General features: G+C 34.2%; 1 protein-coding gene across 2 annotated transcripts in view; it reads right to left on the reverse strand.

Moving 5' to 3' along the window:
• LOC125674155 (DNA mismatch repair protein Msh2-like) overlaps positions 1–19,850 on the reverse strand; it is a 243,605-nt gene that overhangs the window by 39,309 nt on the left and 184,446 nt on the right. For both annotated transcript variants that reach the window (XM_056158092.1, XM_056158093.1), the window contains exons 15-17: positions 8,901–9,015; positions 6,033–6,088; positions 3,151–3,240 (exon numbers count right to left, since the gene is read on the reverse strand). In XM_056158092.1, the coding sequence (XP_056014067.1) occupies positions 3,151–3,240; positions 6,033–6,088; positions 8,901–9,015 (261 nt within the window). The remainder of the gene's footprint in view (positions 1–3,150; positions 3,241–6,032; positions 6,089–8,900; positions 9,016–19,850) is intronic.

Consider the following 19,850-nt stretch of genomic DNA (forward strand, 5'->3'; position numbering starts at 1 on the left):
TTATTAATTTTATTTTACAACTATTTAAACCATACTTGATATTCTTAATGATAAATTCAAAATACATGTAGTCATTTTCTCCATTGTACAAATTATTGGCGAAATTTTATCCATTAACTGCGGAAAATAGGCAACCTGTATTAAGAGACCACCTGTCATATGTGACCTTTTTTCCATTCTCTGTTGGACGGTCTCTTAATACAGGTTTGACTGTATCTATTTTTTTCACGTGGCTTTTCATGATGCTATACCGGAAATGTAAACAAAAAGTGTAAATACCGGAGTCGGACATGAAAATTTTCCGAAATCCCAAGTTTCGCAAAATAAAAAAATTAGGGGCGGGTCAATTTTTTTAGGGGTGGGCGGGGATGATAATCTATCAATTAAGTTGAATTGGCCTTATGATTAATTTTATATTGTTTAACGTCCCATTTGAGAATCTTTCACTCATACGGAGACGTCACCATGGAGACGTTAACATTGCTGGTGAAGAGCTGCAAAATTTAGGCCTATGCCCAGTGCTTATGGTCTTTTAGCAAGTAGGGATCTTTATCGTGCCACACCTACTTTGACACGGGGCCTCGGTTTTTGCAGTCTCATCCGAAAGACCACCCATTTTAATCACCTCCTACAACAAGCACGGTACCAGTACTGAGGACCTATTCTAAGCCAGATCCCCATGGGATTCCTTTAAACATGAATTCCTCAACATATGGATGTCTTCTTGAGGGAGGTTTATGGAGATATGAGAACCCAAGAAATTCCCCTTTATTATGAATTTCTTGGGTTCTCGTATCTCCATAAACCTCCCTTAACAAGACATCCATATGTTGAGAATCAAATCCTTGCAATATGCACATCTTCAAGTTGTTTACAAAGGCCCGATCTTTAAAACTGTGAGAGGAGTTAAAGGGACAAACCATGCACTAACTTTATAATGTTTCCTCAAAACTGACTAAGTTCAACAACATGTAATTTTCTCAAAATTGAAGTATATCAAAATCTTACCACATGCACATCTTCAATGCCCATACAAAATGAGAGGAGTTTAAGTAATAATTCCTCAAAATGGATTAAGCGGAGCATAGGCCTAAATTTGAAGCCCTTCACCGGTCTTGGTGATGTCTCCATGAGTGAAAAATTCTCGAGTGAGACGTTAAGCAAGATACAATCAATCAATCAATCACTAATGTTAGGTAAATCATGTACTCTATATGTAATATTTCCTCAAAACTGACCAATTTCAACAACATGTAATTTTCTCAAAAAAAAAAAAAAAAAAAAAAAAAAAAAAAAAAAAATCCTTGTCAAATGCACATCTTCAATACCCATACAAACACTGTAAAATAAGGACTCAGGTCCTCACTTGAAAACTGTGGAAGGAGTGAGCTGCACAAATGAAAGAAAAAGTGAACAAGCTCACATACCCCACGCTCCAACATTGCTTGACAATGCCTCACATAACGAATGGTAATGCTATGCATTACTGCAAGAACAGGACAGTTCGAAGTTCAAAAGGGGCATAACTCCCAGAAATATTATTGAATCAGAATTTCCTGGGAATATGCACATCTTTATTAAGGAGGTATGCTACACCAGAGAAATTTGATGTAGATGAAAAGTGGAGGATATGTACAACAATATTTTGAAGTTGAAAATTTTCAAATTTACTTTATTTTATCAAAAAATACAGTTTTAGTAGAAGGTAATCTGAAAAAAATTTAAAACCTCTGCTGGACTCGAACCTGCGACCTACAGTTCAGCAGTTGGTATTCTAACCTACTGAACTACTCGGCTAGGTATTCAAATGCAAAAGGAAATGTCAAATATTGCTGATATCGATTTTTTCATCCATGTTTTTAAAGGAAGCCAGCCATTATGACGATGTAGAGTACTACCTTAACTACAAAGTTTCATGAAATTCTGTTGAGTGGTAGAGGAGCGCTGACAAGGACAGGACAGATGGGCTCGAAATTCTAATTTCAAAAGGGGCATAACTCCCAGAAAAATTATTGAATCAGAATTTCCTGGGAATATTAACTACAAAGTTTCACGAAATTCTGTTGAGCAGTCTCAGAGGAGTTGCGCTGACAAGTAAGGGACTGACGGATGGGTCAAAAACATATAACCTTCACAACTTCGTTACGTGGGGTATAATTATGTACCCTCCATATAACATTAATTTTTAAATAAAGGGGGAAAACTCCTGCAAGAGCAGTCAAAATAGATAAAAATTGCAACATGATCTAGAGTTTCAGCTCGATCGATATATGACAGAGAAATGAAAATAGAAACAGAAAACACTGAATGGATGGACATAAACAATGCGCCTGAATTATCAAAGTGATCATAAAATCGCTGATAGAGAGACGGTTAAATTCAATGAGATTGATGAATAAAGTTCCACACAAGAAAGCTCATTCTTGCTGTCAGTGATTCTAAAAGTAACTTGTTACGTACGTCATGTAAACAGTGCAGAATGGAAATACAGCGATGACAACAATGATTCATCAAACATCAATTGTAGCAGTTCCTCAGGCTCAGACATGTAGATATTTTCATCCGATATGGATAAAGATAATATTAATTTGCAGTCATCTCTGGAAACATTCTACCCTGTTTCAATCACAGTTTTCTGAGGAAACAGGTCCATGTCATCACTTGTCGCAGGCCGATAATGTGTTAAGATCATTTGCTAGATACATCACTATGCATTTAGCTTACAGATGTGAAGTTGTAGAGAAAGATTTCTGAACATTGGTCAATGTTTGACAGTGTTTGCCACATCTGGCCCCAGGGGTGCAAGAATCCTGAAATTTACAATTCATATCTCCCTTGTCCTACAGACAACATTTCAGGATATTACCAGAATTATTCAAGAACACCTCTGTTCTTGACAAGTTCAAGAACTTTAGTTCTTCCTTGATTCTTGTTAATCTGTTCTAAAAAATATCCATGTTCTTGAACATCTTGAGTTCAATTTCAGTTCCTGAAATGTTAAGTTCTTGTCACATTTAACGTTTTAGGAACATCCTAAACTCATGAGGTTCGGTAAATAACAATGTTCAGGAAAATTGTTCAAGAATAATTTGTGAAAAGTTCTGAATAATTCAAAAACTGTTCTTATAGGTTTCGCTGGGAATAACTCACCTTTCTTGTTACTCTGAAATAGTATCCTAATTGTGTACTGTTCTCTAATTTCAGCACTTTGTTTGCTTCAACTCCTAAGTCTCTAGAAACCTGAAAAAAAATGCATTTAGCTTACAGATATAGAAAATGCATTTAAACATACTTCATATGGTAAACATCAGGCTTTTGTTCATGATATCATATTGATTGAAATCTGAAATAATTTTGGTTCATCAGCAGAGTAAAACATGCATACCACTTTTCCTCTGGCCCCATCGTTTCAAACTACACCTACTGTAAAAGACTGAGTATAGTACTCACACCCAACATTTGAAAAGATAATCCAAAAAACTTTAGTCCTTTATAATGTGTGCATCCAAAACTTAAATTAACAAATTTCTTCCTATTAATTTACCGTACGTATTTTGCCAAATATAATGCATACTTTTTTGAAGAATTTTTTGGTGCAAGAAATGGTTGCGTATTATATACCACAATAAGTTTATGACCATTTTTTTCCAGGTGGAACTCGGTGAGTAATGTTTCACTCTGAGACATAGCCTTCATAGATAATCTACGGTTTTCCATGTTGTTCATCTATTCAAAAGCAAAAAATCAATCTTGAGAAAATTACTACAAAAATGTACATTTGTAGAAAATGTAACACTTAAATATACACTATGTAAAAAATCAAATTATCATGAAACAGCCAAATTAAAATTCATTGGATCTGAGAATGCCACCATTTTAGCATGTGTACACAACATGCCTTAATTGTCACATGATAAAATAAACTAAGTTAGGTTAGCAAATAATTTGCTACTAAAAGGTTAGTTACTCTTAAGGTTTATTAATATCCTTTAATGAAATGTTAATGTATTGTATATTGTTTAACGTCCCTCTTGAGAATCTTTCAATCATATGGGCATGTTAATGTGAAACTTTGAAATATCTCTTCTCGAGCTAAAGAAATAATGAGACGGCGACCAGCACGTTTTACAAAGCCATTGTTGAGTACACTGCGTTTGTCATTTGATTTTGTCAGATACCCCGAGTCAGAATTTTTTTCAAACATTTTATTGAGCAAAAAAAAAAAAAATCATGCAGAATGAATTAACAAGCTGTCCGATTTCCACGAGTCGGCATACACTATTACATTTTCTTTTGCCATAAAACGACTGGTATGGATACATTAGAAACCCATCTTCCTGCAACAAAAATTTCAGAGGGTTGTGGTTGACTTTTTCATTAATCTACTGTATCCAAAGTATTGTTTTTACACACAGAGCACTAATTATTTAAAGCACCTATTAATGCCTTTGACCATAATCATTTTTACAAATTAATGACAAGGTAGATAATTTGCACCTTTGTACATTATAGGTGTTAATTACAACAATTTTTAATGCTAGACTAAGTCTACTATTTTTATTTTATTTTTATTTTTACAACATTGACCAGTTTGTTGAAACATGTTTCAACAAAGAAAATTTCGAGTCTGTTGGAGCTTTAATGCTACAAAAGCTTATGCTTTGCTGAAATATTAACATGATGATTACCTAGGTATTCAGCTAGATGTGACGTCACAATGCACCACTTATGTTGACTGGCGCTATATTCCTCGCGTTAATTAGACAGTTGTAAAGCATCTCGCTGAAAGATTTGTAACTTGTCAAAATCTTCGCTTCGAAAGCATATTTTTCTATGCTCTCGAACACTGGAAATAAGGGGCTTTTTCATTGGTTGAATATCGCAATAAGGAATGGTAAAGCGACCAATTGAATAAAGAAGATGAGACACACCTTTCAGCCCAAATATTGGCGTTGTGCCCCATGGGAGGTAAAAGAAGTGCAACCGACCTTGGGTTTCCGACGATGCATGGTCGATTTCCCCAACTTTTCGCTGATGCTTTAGAACACCACAAGATTTCTCCCCACTGGATACCTTGTATGCAGTGCTGAGCGTGGTCAAATTTGTGAATGTTATCAGTTTGTGAAGAGTGAACACAAGACCATGAATGGTGAATAAATGGTAATCACAAAGAACAAAAGGTCCACAGGCCTTATTGGTCACCTGAGTATTAGTTAAAAGTATCATTAGTCCCAAAGGCTACAAAATCTAGAAAAAAAATTCCTGTTCTGAATATCTAAGTTAAATTCTAATATTCGCAGCAAAAGTATAAAACAAGATGTGTTCTTAAATGCACTCGAAAGTGCCTTTACTAATTGAAAAGCTTTACATAATATATGTAACATTAACACAATATGACTTAAATTTGGACCCATCCTAGAGTAAAAAAAACCCCAGGGGGTACATCCTTTTCTGCTTTTCCTAAATATGCATTTACGTTTTATACAGTATCAGCAAACTTAATGAAGTCTTTCAAATGATAAATGCAATGTTATATCAATATAATAATTTTGGTTCCACCCTGGAACCCAACCTTTACCTCTTATGATCATGAAATTAACAATTTTGGAAGAGGCCTTTCTGCTTTAAATCACTATGCATTTAGTTTTTCTTACACATGTGCAGTTGTAGAAAAGAAGATTTTTGAAAATTGGTCTAATTTTGGCAGTTTTTGCCCCATCCTTAAGGCCCCACTGGGTGCAAGAGTCCTAGAATTTACAATTAATGTCAACCTTGTTTCAAATATGCTTCATACTAAATTTGAAAAGAATTGGAATGATAGTTATTAAGAAGTTAACAAGTTAAATTCATTTAATCATGCACTGACCATTTGGCCCCTGCACCCTAATACCAAAACCCTCAGCTGGTTCTAACGCACAGCATTGCACGACAACGGATGCAGACCAATTGGAATAGGTCATCTAACCTTAAAATGGAGAAAAAAGAATGTTGGAGGTACTTTAATAATGCAAAACCCTTCCAAAATCTCTCACCTTGCTTAATTGAGCTTTTATCTTGTCTTCTAAGCCACTGATCCTTTCAGCAAGCGCTAAAAAATTTAACAATATTTCTTTATCACGTAACATGCATGTCAAGCTAGAACGGGAATGAGAACACTTAACTATATGGTCTACCTTAATGGTACATGTATTTAGTAAACATAGTTCATCTTTTTAGATAGTGAAGTGTTGTTCAGGATTTTTTATGGAGTGGGGGATTGTTTGTGTACCCCAGTATTTCTTACTTCATTTTCATGTTAAGCAACTGTATCATACTATTCACAATGTGTGGTAATTATCATAAGACCTGACCAAGTATATATATTATCAGACTTTTGTTTCAGGGTATTAACTGTTGGTGCACTTATACCAAGTATTTAAAATTTTGCAATCACAGCAGATGCACTCCTTTGAGTAAACAGGAATTAGTGCTTCAGTCAGGGATGTTAATGGATAAACATAGAATCTAAGTTTGTGTACCCTAAATGAGTAAATTGTAAAAATAAGTACATGCATGTATTAGCCATTTTTTTCTGATACAATCCAATATATACAATACAGGTTACAAGTATTCCCAGTCACAAAAAGGAAAACACACAGTGTAAAATGGTCGGTGTTACACCGTGCACAGTGTGCTATTGGTGTATGTGAATAGACAACGTCTCTAGAAAGTTAGTCCTCCTTGTTGTATGAGAATAGACAAGAAGTCCAACGATTTTTACAAATTTGAATCTGTACAATGCCAGGAAGCATTCAGGTAAATGAAAACTTCTTTGGCCCAATGGTTCTTTAGAAGATTCTTAAAGATTTTCTCTCTATATCAGTACAGTGGAACCCCATTATTACGTTCCCCCTTTATTACGTTAGTCTGTATATTACATCGGAATTTCAAAGCACAAAACCATTTCTTAACAAACATATATAAAATAGACCTCGTTATTACGTTGTCCCAAAATGCCGGGACTCGGTATTCGTTGTAAAAATTCTGACAAATACGTATTAAACCTCTAATTATTCATTAGTGATTCTTAAGATTATCAACCATTCACACCTTGACTGCCCCAGGCAGTCAATGTGTAAATTTTCTGGTCTGTTTGGGGATTAGAGATGCTTGACTGATCACGCTTCGATAGATCTTACGACATCAATACAGGTGAATACCAGGTATCGAAGCCAGTGATAAACAATTAAATGATGTTTACTTAAAAATTATACTCCATAAAATTTTCTTCATTTTTCATATTTTGATAATCAATGAAATAATTTCTCAACCACATGCGTGTTTAGCATCGTGTGATTGCATTCGATATTAAAACTCTATTCACGGACAGCTTTGGAACCAAACATGTAGGACAAAATTTATCGTAGCACAATTAAAACAGCTTGGGTAACGGTTTGGACATAGTTAGGTGAGAACAGGCAGTGTTCAATTAAAACAATTGTCAGTTATTTTGACATAATAGTTTGGGTGTTGTTAGATTTCGTCCATAAATACGCCGATCAAACTGTCCATGCAGTGTTATCGGCCGATCCATGCAAGGCATTTAGCTCAGTGAACAGATTACATGTAAAATCCCTTGATATCTTTTTTTGATGTGCACGTGATTTTAGTGCCACCATTAAGTGTTATAAATATGTTCTTAATATTGGTCCATTATTATTTTTTAAAAAGTGGATTGCATTTGTTCCCCGTGTTTATCGTTGGTGAAAAAGGTGTGTAAGTGTTGGATATCGCGTGTGTTTTGTGTCGTCGTTTTGTTGGTTTTTTGGGTGGGATTTTTAACATTGTGTTTTGTATCGTGTAGTAGAGATATAACTTAATAAAAACGATGTTTTGTTAGTTTTTGTTTTATGTACGAATGTTGAATATGAACCGGAACGAGTTATTGAGAGAAATTTATGTGAACGCATTATGTTAAAGTTGAACAAAATGGCGGAAATGAAAGCAGATCTGCAATGCTTATCAAAGCATCCTTATTTATCCTACACAAGAAATAAAGAAAAGGGATGAGAACATGAAGAATTACGGACATTTAAGATAAGATGTAAATAAAACAAAGTATCGTTGTCTTTTAAACAAAGAAACAGTAAAGATATATTCACACACCCCTTCATGGAGTACCAACGGACGATATACAATTTCCAAATGATATTTTTAACGGATTTCACTGGCAACGTGTATTACGTTGACCCCGCTATTACGTTATTTTATCATGACAAAATGGAAAACGTAATAACGGGGTTCCACTGTATATTCCCATGAAAAACTTTGATCCCCTATTGTGGCCCAACCCTATGTCTGGAGAACATGATTTAGCAAATTTAAATCTGTACTGCCATATGAATTTGAACTTTCCTGGCCTAGTGGTTCGTAAGAAAAAGATTTTCCCTATATTTTTGTATGTAAAACTTTGATCCCCTATTGTACTGGCTCCACCCTAAACCCGGGGGCCATGATTTTAACCGACTTGAATTTGCACTTTGTCAGGAAAATTTCAAGTAAATTTGAACTTTCCTGATCAATTTGTTCTTGAGAAGATTTTTAAATGACCCCACCCTACTTTTGCATTTTTGTGATTATCTCCCCTTTGAAAGGAGCATGGTCCAACAACTTGAATCCCCTTCACCCAAGGATAAATTTAACCAAGTTTAACTGAAATTGGCCCAGTGGTTCTGAAGATGAACGTGTGAAAAATTACAGACGGACGGACAGATGACAGACAAAGGTGATCAGAATAGCTCACTTGAGCTTTCAGCTCAGGTGAGTTAATAATAACAGTGTGTATCAATATATCGCTACACTCCTATACGCATACAGTATTGCGTGCCATCTCAGACATATAGTTTTGTAAATAAAGTTACCTTGTAATTCTTCATCAAATCCTGGCTTGATAACAAACTCATGACTTTCTACTTGATGAAAATCCATCGTTTCTTCCACCATTTCTTGGAACTTGCTGAAATCCATCAAAATTTCCTAGAAATAAACATATTCATGCATTCAATAGCATAATGATGCATTCAATATTCCATTTTTGAATTTAAATACAACAAATCTAATTACAAGAGGCCTACAGTCACCTGGGTACACAATGAAGAATATAAGGTTACATTACATGATAATGGAGTGAGAGTGTACCTTTTATATTCTGATAGCTTGATGCTTTCAAGTTTGTTTGGAATTCTTTATTTGTGATGGTAAAAAAAAAAAATCCAAAACCAACCCAGGAAAATGGTTAATTCTTCTGCTGTTTCTAAATAGCAAATTCTTCTGTACCTTCATGCCAGATACTATTACTATATTATTTCAATAAATAATTTTAAATTGTACAATTTGTCTATTACTTTGCACATAAACCTGGTCTAGTAATCATAGGTCCTTCCCATTGCAGCCGTAAGGTCCCTGGTTTGATTATTGATCTTGGCACTGCATCAAAATTAAGGTAGCTCACTACACTAAAGCTTATACTCTGTATGACACCACATCACAAGATGGTGATTTAAATGTTTTGTGAAATTATTTGTATCGATCGATTAGTTTGTCTATCATCGTAGCTCAGTGGTTAAAGCATTGGGCTCAGGTGAACCACAGATCTCGAGTTCAAATCCCCCAAGACTCTTTTGTTCATATGTGTTGAAATATTTTCTTTAAAAATCATGTTTTTATCCAAATTTGTAAAATTTTTGCCTTTTTGGCATATATACTTATTGTATACCATCATATCTTTAATAATTAAATCAATTCGTACTGATTTGAGAAACTATTTCTGGGTGAGCCACCTTAACACATTAGACATGGGTACTGACTGTTATTTTGCCAAGCACCTTGCATTAAAATGTAATAGTCACAGGTCTTCCAGATATGACCTTTAAACAAGAGATGTTTGTAAACACATATGCCCCCCATGGTGCAAAATTGAAAAGGGTTATACACACACACATCATTTAATTGAGAGTATAGTATCATCAATTCAAAATATTGAGCAGACAATATCTTCCTATGTCAAGAGTGGATTGACCATGTGATCTAAAAATCAATAGGAGTCATCAACTCCTGAAGATGTACCAGTGTACCAAGTTTGATGTCTGTCAAGCAAAGGGTTCTCAAGATATTGAAGGGACAGTATATTCTTATGTCCAGTTTGACCCTTGACCATGTGACCTCAAATTCATTAGTAGTCATCTTCTCCTAATGATGTACCAGTGTACCAAGTTTGATGTCTGTCAAGCAAAGGGTTCTCAAGATATTGAACAGACAGTATATTCCTATGTCCAGTTTGACCCTTGACCATGTGACCTCAAATTCAATAGGGGTCATCTTTTCCTGAAGATGCACCAGTGTACCAAGTTTGAAGTCTGTCAAGCAAAGGGTTCTAAGATATTGACCGGACAGTATATTCCTATGTCCAGTTTGACCCTTGACCATGTGACCTCAAAATCTTTAGGGGTCATCTTTTCCTGAAGATGTACCAGTGTACAAAGTTCGATGTCTGTCAAGCAAAGGATTCTCAAGATATTGACCGGACAGTATATTCCTATGTCCAGTTTGACCCTTGACCTTTGACCATGTGACCTCAAAATCAATATGGGTCATCTTCTAAAGATATACCAGTGTACCAAGTTTGATGTCTGTCAAGCAAAGGATTCTTGAGACATTCAGTGGTCAATATATTCCTATGTCCAGTTTGACCCTTGACCTTTGACCATGTGACCTCAAAATCAATAAGTGTCATCTTCTCCTGATGATGTACCAGTGTACCAAGTCTGATGTCTGTCAAGCAAAGGGTTCTCAAGATATTGAGCGGACAGTATATTCCTATGTCCTGAGTAGATTGACCCTTGACCTTTAACCTTTTGACCTGAAAAACACTAGGGGTCCTCTTCTTCTTATAACCAACCCACATATGAAATATTATTACAATCAAGTGAATGGTTCTCAAGATATTGAGCGGACAACTAATGGTCTACCACATGGGGTTAAGACCAGCACCTTGACCTTTGACCATGTGACCTGAAAATCCATAGGGATCATCTACTCTCTAAGGAAAGCCTCTGTATCAATTTTGGCTATTATCAAGCAAAGGGGTCAAAAGATTTTGAGCAGACAACACATGGGTTTAAGACCAGAGGTTTGACCTTGACCTTTGACCATGTGACCTGAAGGTCAATAGGGCTCATCTACTCTCCAAGGGCAACCCTTGTACCAAGTTTGGTAGTTATCATGCATAGGGGTCAAAAGTTATTGAGTGGACAACACATGGTCTACCACATGGGGTAAAGACCAGCAGTTTGACCTTGACCTTTGACCATGTGACCTGAAAATCAATAAGGATCATCTACTCTCCAGGGGCAACCCCTGTACCAAGTTTGGTTGTTATCAAGCAAAGGGGTCGAAAGATATTGAGCGTACAACACATGGTCTACAGACCGACCGACCGACAGTTGCAAAACAATATGCTCCCTCTTTTTCAAAGGGGGGCATAAAAATGGAGGCATAAATGTGATATCTCAAGCTTTACACACAAGCCTCATACTTTGGCATTTAATTTTTTTTGCACATGTGCATTTGTATAGAATATTTTTGAAAATTCTTCAAATTTGGACAGTTTTTAATCAGCCCATTAAGGCCCCAAGAGTCCTGAAATTTACAATTTATGTCTGCCTTGGGCCAAAGATACTTCATACCAAATTAAAAAAGAATTGGACTGGTAGTTAGAAAGAGTTTAAAAATGTTCAATTGTTTACACATGACAGACGACAACCAATGGCAACTAATCACTATTATCACATATATTTTTGCTTTCTTTCCATTTCAAGAAGGGGAGGGGGTGGGGGGTATTTGTTTTAATCAACCTTTTCAAATTTCCAAAGCATTCTTTCAACAAGAAGACTTAACAAGAAGCTCATGGGCCACATCACTCAACTGAGTCACTTTGGCCCTGTTGTTGTGATTTAAAAATTTTTTTTTTTATCAATCTTTATTCATATGAAAAAATTTGACACCATATTCTGGTCCCAACCTAGACCCAAAGAATCACAACATAATTAAAATGAATTCACATAAAAGAAACCCCTCAACACCAATATGACTAACATGATTTTTTAAATAATTTATTTATTTTTATGAAGAGGCATGCATACAATGATATCTTATTTCAAAGTACAAGTATACATATAATAAACACATATCTAAGTATATTTACAGTCAGTACAGATTGATTATTTGCTTAATATTTCATATTTCATTGTAGCTCCAGTTTATAAGAGAGAAAGAGATTTTGTTGTTCTGGATAAGATCAAGGTATAATATATATATGAAGCCCTTGCCTTTGGCCAATTCAACTTAATTACTAGATTATCATCCAGGGTCACCAAAAACTATGGGGTGGGTGGGAGGATTTTAATTTTCATTTTCTGAGAAAAATATTTTAAAGAAGTGCATCATTTAATGCCAGATGGATATCAATCTATGCTTATTTCAAAGACGAATTCCAGGTTAAGCTTTAATTTCAAACACAAAAAGATACCAAACTTCGATCTTCAAGATATGAAGAACACCCTTCCTTTCATTTACACCCTTAAGAACATGAGAAATTAAGGAAACCATATCTATTTTCTTCACATGGCTTTTCACATTGCTATATCAGAAATGTAAACAAGAAGAGTAAATACCGGAGTCAAACATGAAAATTTTCCGGAAATCTCAATTTCACAAAATAAAAAAAATAAGGGCGGGATGATAATCTATCAATTAAGTTAAATTGGCCTTAAGAAATCTACATACAGAATATGAAAACTCCATGGCTATCAGGAGATATTGAATAGGTAAGAGTTTTATCAAAAGTAGGTCAAACTTCAAGCTCAATGGGTCAAACACCAAAGTATATTAAAGGGACTGACTCACGATTTTACCCAAAATTTTGTTTCTCACTTTTAATGATCAAAATCTACTGTCTAATGTGTTTGAAAGATTTCACATAAAAATTAAGGTGATACATCATCACAGAAGCTCATTTTAGAGAGTTTATTATTTGTTTTGTAAACAAAGATTGCAGTATGCTATTGTTTACGAAATTTTGAAAAGAAATGGATATCGATCTAAGTATTATTATATCTTTCACATTTCAAGCATTTTTGGGGTGAAATGTGTCATCTAAAAGTTAAAATTTGTTACTATGCAAAATTAAGATACATTATATTACAAAATCAATATTTCACTTGTTTGTTTGTTTACATAAAAAAACTTGAGTCTTTGTTTACATAACACATAATTATTTAAGGCTAAAATATTACTTTTATTCTTGCATTCAGTAGGTCAAAATTTTGGCTGTCAACATTAAATGAGCTATATTTCTAATGTTTAACATTAAAAATGAAAAATATTTTTATCAAAAATCGTGAACCAGTCCCTTTAAGGCTTTCCCAGACCGAAAAAAACTATAACTAAGTTATAACTTTGTAACTAAAAAAAGTTACAAAAAAGTTATAACTAAGTTATCAGAGTTTGGAACCACTTCTTCAAATAAAGTTATACTTTACTTATAACTCGGGTACAAAAAAGTTATACTCATGTATAAGTTATCATCTTTTATTTCAACATGAATACAACAAGTGCATAAAAGTTATCAAAAAGTTATAATTCAAAAAAGTTATACTTTATAAAAGTTACAAAAAAGTTATACTTAAATTATAATCATATTAACAGCTGGAACAAAGTTACAAAAAAGTTATACCTGACAAAAGTTATCAAAAAGTTATACTTAAGTTATACCCGACAAAAGTTACAAAAAAGTTATCAAAAAGTTACATTCATATAAACTGCTGGAACAAAGTTACAAAAAAGTTATACCTGACAAAAGTTATCAAAAAGTTATACTTAAGTTATACCCGACAAAAGTTACAAAAAAGTTATCAAAAAGTTACACTCATATAAACTGCAGGAACAAAGTTACAAAAAAGTTAAACCCAAGAAAAGTTTTTGAAAAAGTTACAAAAAAGTTATACCTTGTAAAAATTTAAAAAATAAAGTTACACAAACGTTATACTAACAACAGTTATACCTAGCAAAAATTATAATAAATACAGGAATAATAAGACATATTAAAGTATCATAAATACAGGGATGATAACACATAAAAAGTATCATAAATACAGGGATGATAACGCATAACAGATTATAAACAGCTACTATTAGTATTATTAATTTCATTTATAAAGTTGGCACAGATTTTGTTATTAAAAGAATAAATAAAATACCTATCACTAAGTCTTTGTACATGCTATAAAAAATAAATATTACATAACCCCTTATTGCCATAAAGAATTTATATACAAAATATAAAAGCTTTACCTAAAATAGTTCAGGATACATTGATTAGGTCAGGTTTTGAAAGTAATAGAAAGTAAGTCAAGGTCGCAAGATCAAATACATGCAATTGTATCACAAGGTCTTGTCATAAAAAATCTATAAATAAGATATGAAAGCCCAACATAGAATAGTTCTGATGATATTTTACAAGTTACATTTCCTTAAAAGTAGGTCAAATTTATAGGTCAAAGGGCATGGTATGGAGACAAACCCTCTTGACAACCAAGACGGCACTGCTTTTTCTTTAATTTCTAATTTTACATTGTACCATCGATGGAGCACTTTACATTGATAAACCTTCAGCCTAGGCCTATATATGAAATTGAAAATCAACAAAATTAAATGTGCACTATAAAATACTGTATTCTCTGACAATCACCCCCCCCCCCCCCCCCCTCCTCATTATTTTCAAACAAAACGTAGTCTTTGTTTACAAGTAAAGTTACAAAAAACATTAAGGGTAAAAAATTAAACAAGAGGCCCAAGGGCCTAGAATGGCTCTTCTGATAAATTGTACAACCCCACCATTTCTGATCTTAGCCTCTTAGTATTCTAAATCTTTAGTTAAATTCTAAGAATTCAAAAAAAGTAGGCCAATGTGACCTACTTTTTGGTTTACACATTTTGAGAACTCAAGAAATATCAACTGACAAAGTTTGATGATTTTAAGCCAATTAGTATCTGAATATTGTAATATAGCTGTCAAATTCCAATCGTAGGTCATGGTGACCTACTTTTTGGTAAGCGAACTCCGAACATGAAAGACCCATCAACTGACAAAGTTTGATGACTGTAGGTCAAATAGTATCTGAAATATATAAATATAGCCGTCAAATTCCAAAAGTAGGTCAAGGTGACTTACTTTTTCGTCAACACCCTTCAAACATGCAAGACCCAACAACTAACAAAGTTTGATGACTGTAGGTCAAATAGTATCTGAATTATATAAATATAGCCGTCCAATTCCAAAAGTAGGTTAAGGTGACCTACTTTTTGGTCAACACCCTTCGAACATGCAAGACGCATCAACTGACAAAGTTTGATGACTGTAGGTCAAATAGTATCTGAAATATATAAATATAGCCGTCCAATTCCAAAAGTAGGTCAAGGTGACCTACTTTTTGGTCAAAACCCTTCGAACATGCAAGACCCATCAACTGACAAAGTTTGATGACTGTAGGTCAAATAGTATCCGAAATATATAAATATAGCCGTCCAATTCCAAAAGTAGGTAAAGTTGACCTACTTTTTGGTCGACACACTCCGTAGACTCAAGATGTATCAACTGTCAAAGTTTGATGATTGTAGGTCAATTAGTGACTGAAATATATAAATATAACTGTCAAATGCCAAAAGTAGGTCACAGTGACCTACTTTTTGGTCGATACACACCGAAGACTCAAGATGCATCAACTGACAAAGTTTGATGATTGTAGGTCAAATAGTGTCTGAAATATAGTAATTTAGCTGTCAAATACCAAAAGTAGGTCACGGTGACCTACTTTTTGGTCGACACAAACCGAAGACTGAAGATGCATCAACTGACAAAGTTTGATGATCCTAGGTTTTACAGTGCCCAAAATATGCATCTAAAATTGAAAATGTGAAATTTGAATATCTGCAAAATTCAAAAAGTAGGTCACTGTGACCTACTTTTTTTATAAATATGTTTCAAGGCCTCAAGATGCATCAACTTACAAGATTTGATGATTCTAAACCTCTCGGTATTTGAAATAACAACTTAAAATATATCTATAAATGATAAGCCATAAAATTCAGAAAGTAGGTCACGGTGACCTATTTTTCAGTTGACGCATTTCAAGGTCCCAAGATCCACCAACAGACAAGTTTTGATGATCATAGGCTTCAAAGTGTCCAAGATATGCATCAAAATTAATTTTAAAATAAATACCTGCAAAATTCAAAAAGTAGGTCACCGTGACCTACTTTTGAGACAACTTGACACAAGGTCCTAAGATGCATCAACTGTCAAAATTTGATGATCCTAGTCCTTATAATGACTAAAATATCAAAGATTTAAGGAAATATAAATTTAGGTCAACTTTGAAGTGACCTTGAGACCACGCCCTTTGCCCCAGGGTAATGCCTTGAACAATTTTTAATCTACAACATATCCTCATCCTTATGTGTAAGTTTGGTGATAATCTGCCCAGTGGTTCTTGAGAAGAAGATTTTTTAGCAACCACTACTTTTGTTTGTATTTTCCTGATTATCTCCCCTTGTTAAAGGGTCACATCCCTCTATATAGTATGTATGAAAGCCCTTGGGCCAATGATACCCTGTAACAAATTTGAAAAAAATTGGCCAAGGGGTTCTTGAGTTATAGCCCTTTTTCTAAAAAGTTTACGCACACCGCACAAACGGCCATAGCATTAGCTCTTTGAGCCTTCGGCTCAGAAGAGCTAAAAACAAACTCCGATATGTACAGTGCTCCCTCGATATATTGTTCCCCATTATAATATGCCACCCCCACTCATTGCAAAAACAAGAGGTCCACAGGCCTGAATACTAGTGAAAAAGTATCACTACTTCCATGGGCTATGAAATCTAGAAAAAATTTCCTGTTCTAAATATCTAAGCTAAATTCTAATGTTCACCAACAGTATAAAACAAGATGTGTTCTTAAAACTTCACTGCATGCCCTCAAAAGTGCATACACTGATTAAGGCTTTAAATAATAGGTGTATTAACATTAAAACATCAAAAGATATGACTAATTTGGACTCGTCTTAAAGTCATAACCCTGGGTTGTGAAAGGACAAGGGACGTTATTGGCTATATACCGCTGAGATTTTTTTCATTTTTTCAACTTTAATACTATGCTTAATTATTCTTTTTATTTACACAACTATGATGCTCTTCTAATCCCACTTACATGAAAATGATGTAATATTTTATTATGACGTCATGAATATACGCTAAAGATGATCTGTTTAGCGGAATCTGTTGATTTGAAATAAATTATGAATAAACTTTAGCAAAAACAAATATTTTTGCATGCAACAACCAGATTTATATTTTGCATGTTTAATTATCCATTAATATTCTTTCATTATCAATATGGTGTCGGTTGTTGGCTGCAAACAATATGAATTTTAAAAAAGAATGAATGTGAAATTGGCTGTTTTCGATACGCAAAGTCAATATTTTGTATGTTATAGAACTAAAAAAGAATACTTTTGCATGCAACAACCAGATTTATATTTTGCATGTTTAATTATGTTCCCCAAACAAAGTTTGGGAACATATTGTTTTTACTCTGTTTCTTATTATTATTATTATTCTTTTTCTCCGGTACTTTTTTGTCCGGTAGTGTTCTCAGAAACTACAAAAGGGATCGATATGAAACTTTCCAGGATGATAGTATAGCGTTTGTAGATGTGCATAGTGATAGTCATTTTGTTTGCACGTGCATGCACGCGCGCGCACGTGCATTGCAATTTTGGTACAAAAAATGGAAAATCAGAATATTGAAGGAAGCGATATAAAACCTAAATAGGATGATAGTATATCATTTGTACATATGAAAAATAATAGTTATTTTGCCAGCACGCGCACGCATGCGCGTGCATTACAAAATTTGTACGCTAACTTTGGAATCAGTCTAACTTTTTTGTTGTTCATTGAAATGGCTTGAAATTCATATCATAGGTAGATATTGAGACCCTTAACTGATTTACATGGTCAAAATTACCAATTTGCACGCGCATGCACGTGCGCTTCATTTTGATTGGATAATGCTAAAACGTTTGTAACTATCTTATTTATGAAGCGAATGAGATGATATTCACAGCATATGTAGACAATATGTGTATCTATATGTTGGTGTAACAAAAAATGCCAACGCACACGCGCATGCGCGTGCAACGTTTTTTAAATGTTCAATTTTTAAAGGACGATAACGTTTTTGTTTTTCATCAAATTCTATTCATATTAGGGGTTTAGATGTATCTTGGTACTCCTTACAAATTGCTGTGGTTAGAATTACTGCTCAGCACGTGCATGCACGTGTGCTGATTTCTGATTGGACGATTTTAAAATCGCTATAACTTCCTTATATTTGGTGGAAACGTTATGAAATTCATACTGTGGGTATATGATACAAATGCCTGTTGAACGACATCAACAAAAATTCGGAATCATACACGCGTGCGCGTGTATGCACGTGCAACGCTTTCTTTCATTTCTTGGTACTGAAATGACCATATTGAACGTACTACATGTAATTAAAGGCTAAAATAAAATGATTTTTTCCTATAGATTCACAAGGACATCACTTTTTAATTGGGGGAGGTTTGGGGAACATCTGTAACGGTCCCCGTTACAATTAGAACTAGTTATCCATTGGTATTCTTCTTTCATTATCAATATGGTGTCGGTTGTTGGCTGCAAACAATATGAATTTTAAAAAAAGAATGAATGTGGAAATCGGCCGTTTTCGTTACGCAAAGTCAAGATTTTGCATGTTATAGAACTGAAAAAAAAAAAAAACTTTTGCATGCAACAACCAGATTTATATTTTGCATGCTTAATTATCCATTAATATTCTTCTATCATTATCAATATGATGTCGGTTGTTGGCTGCAAACAACATATAGACGAGTAAGTCTTCTGAAAGTTCAGTCCGACTTCACAGATATCAGATGACGACTTTGTTGCAGAAAGTATTTACGGGGGATTAAACATTTGCTCTGTAGATCGTAATATTCTGCATGAATGTTTTATGCTGAAATTTTATCTATCCTTATAGTGATACAGTCATCAATGATCTTATAATTCTATGACCCCCCCCCCCCTCCTCCCTCCCCTCTTTCTAGACTAGATCTATAATCGAACAGGGGAAATTTGAGTCCTCAATATATAAACCATATGGTACAAAAATACATTTCAGATGTCATTTAAAAATTAATTTCAGAGTTAACCAAGGTCGTCACAATATGAATGAACGCGATTGCTAATAGCACCTCCCTCCCCGGCACTGGGTACGACGACACGACTGTAATGGAGGGATGGCTATAATCAGACTGTAGCTGTAAGGCAGTGAATATTCTTAGGTCTTGTTTTCGTTTTTGATGACTGGATTGTAAATTAATTTCAACACTTTACTTTCATTGTTAATTTTGTTATAATTCAAAAAGTGTTGTAAAATATTGTTTGAATTTCAGGGAAAACGAGTCTGGATTCTTCAATAGTCAATACGTATGAAATTAATCAAAATATGAGATGAAATTGTCAAACTTTCATAACTTATCAAAGTTTGCATTATCATAGTTATGTTGTTATGTCATGTTTATCAACTGACCCACGGAAGTACAGTCCAATACATCAAAGAAACGAATACCAGTCCTAGCCTATTTTAACTGTTGACGCAAACCAGAAGAAAAATGCATCTCAAGAGATTAAGATATTTCTGAATTTTTTAG

This window comes from Ostrea edulis, chromosome 3 (genome assembly GCF_947568905.1).
Source record: "Ostrea edulis chromosome 3, xbOstEdul1.1, whole genome shotgun sequence".
NCBI lineage: Eukaryota > Metazoa > Mollusca > Bivalvia > Ostreida > Ostreidae > Ostrea > Ostrea edulis.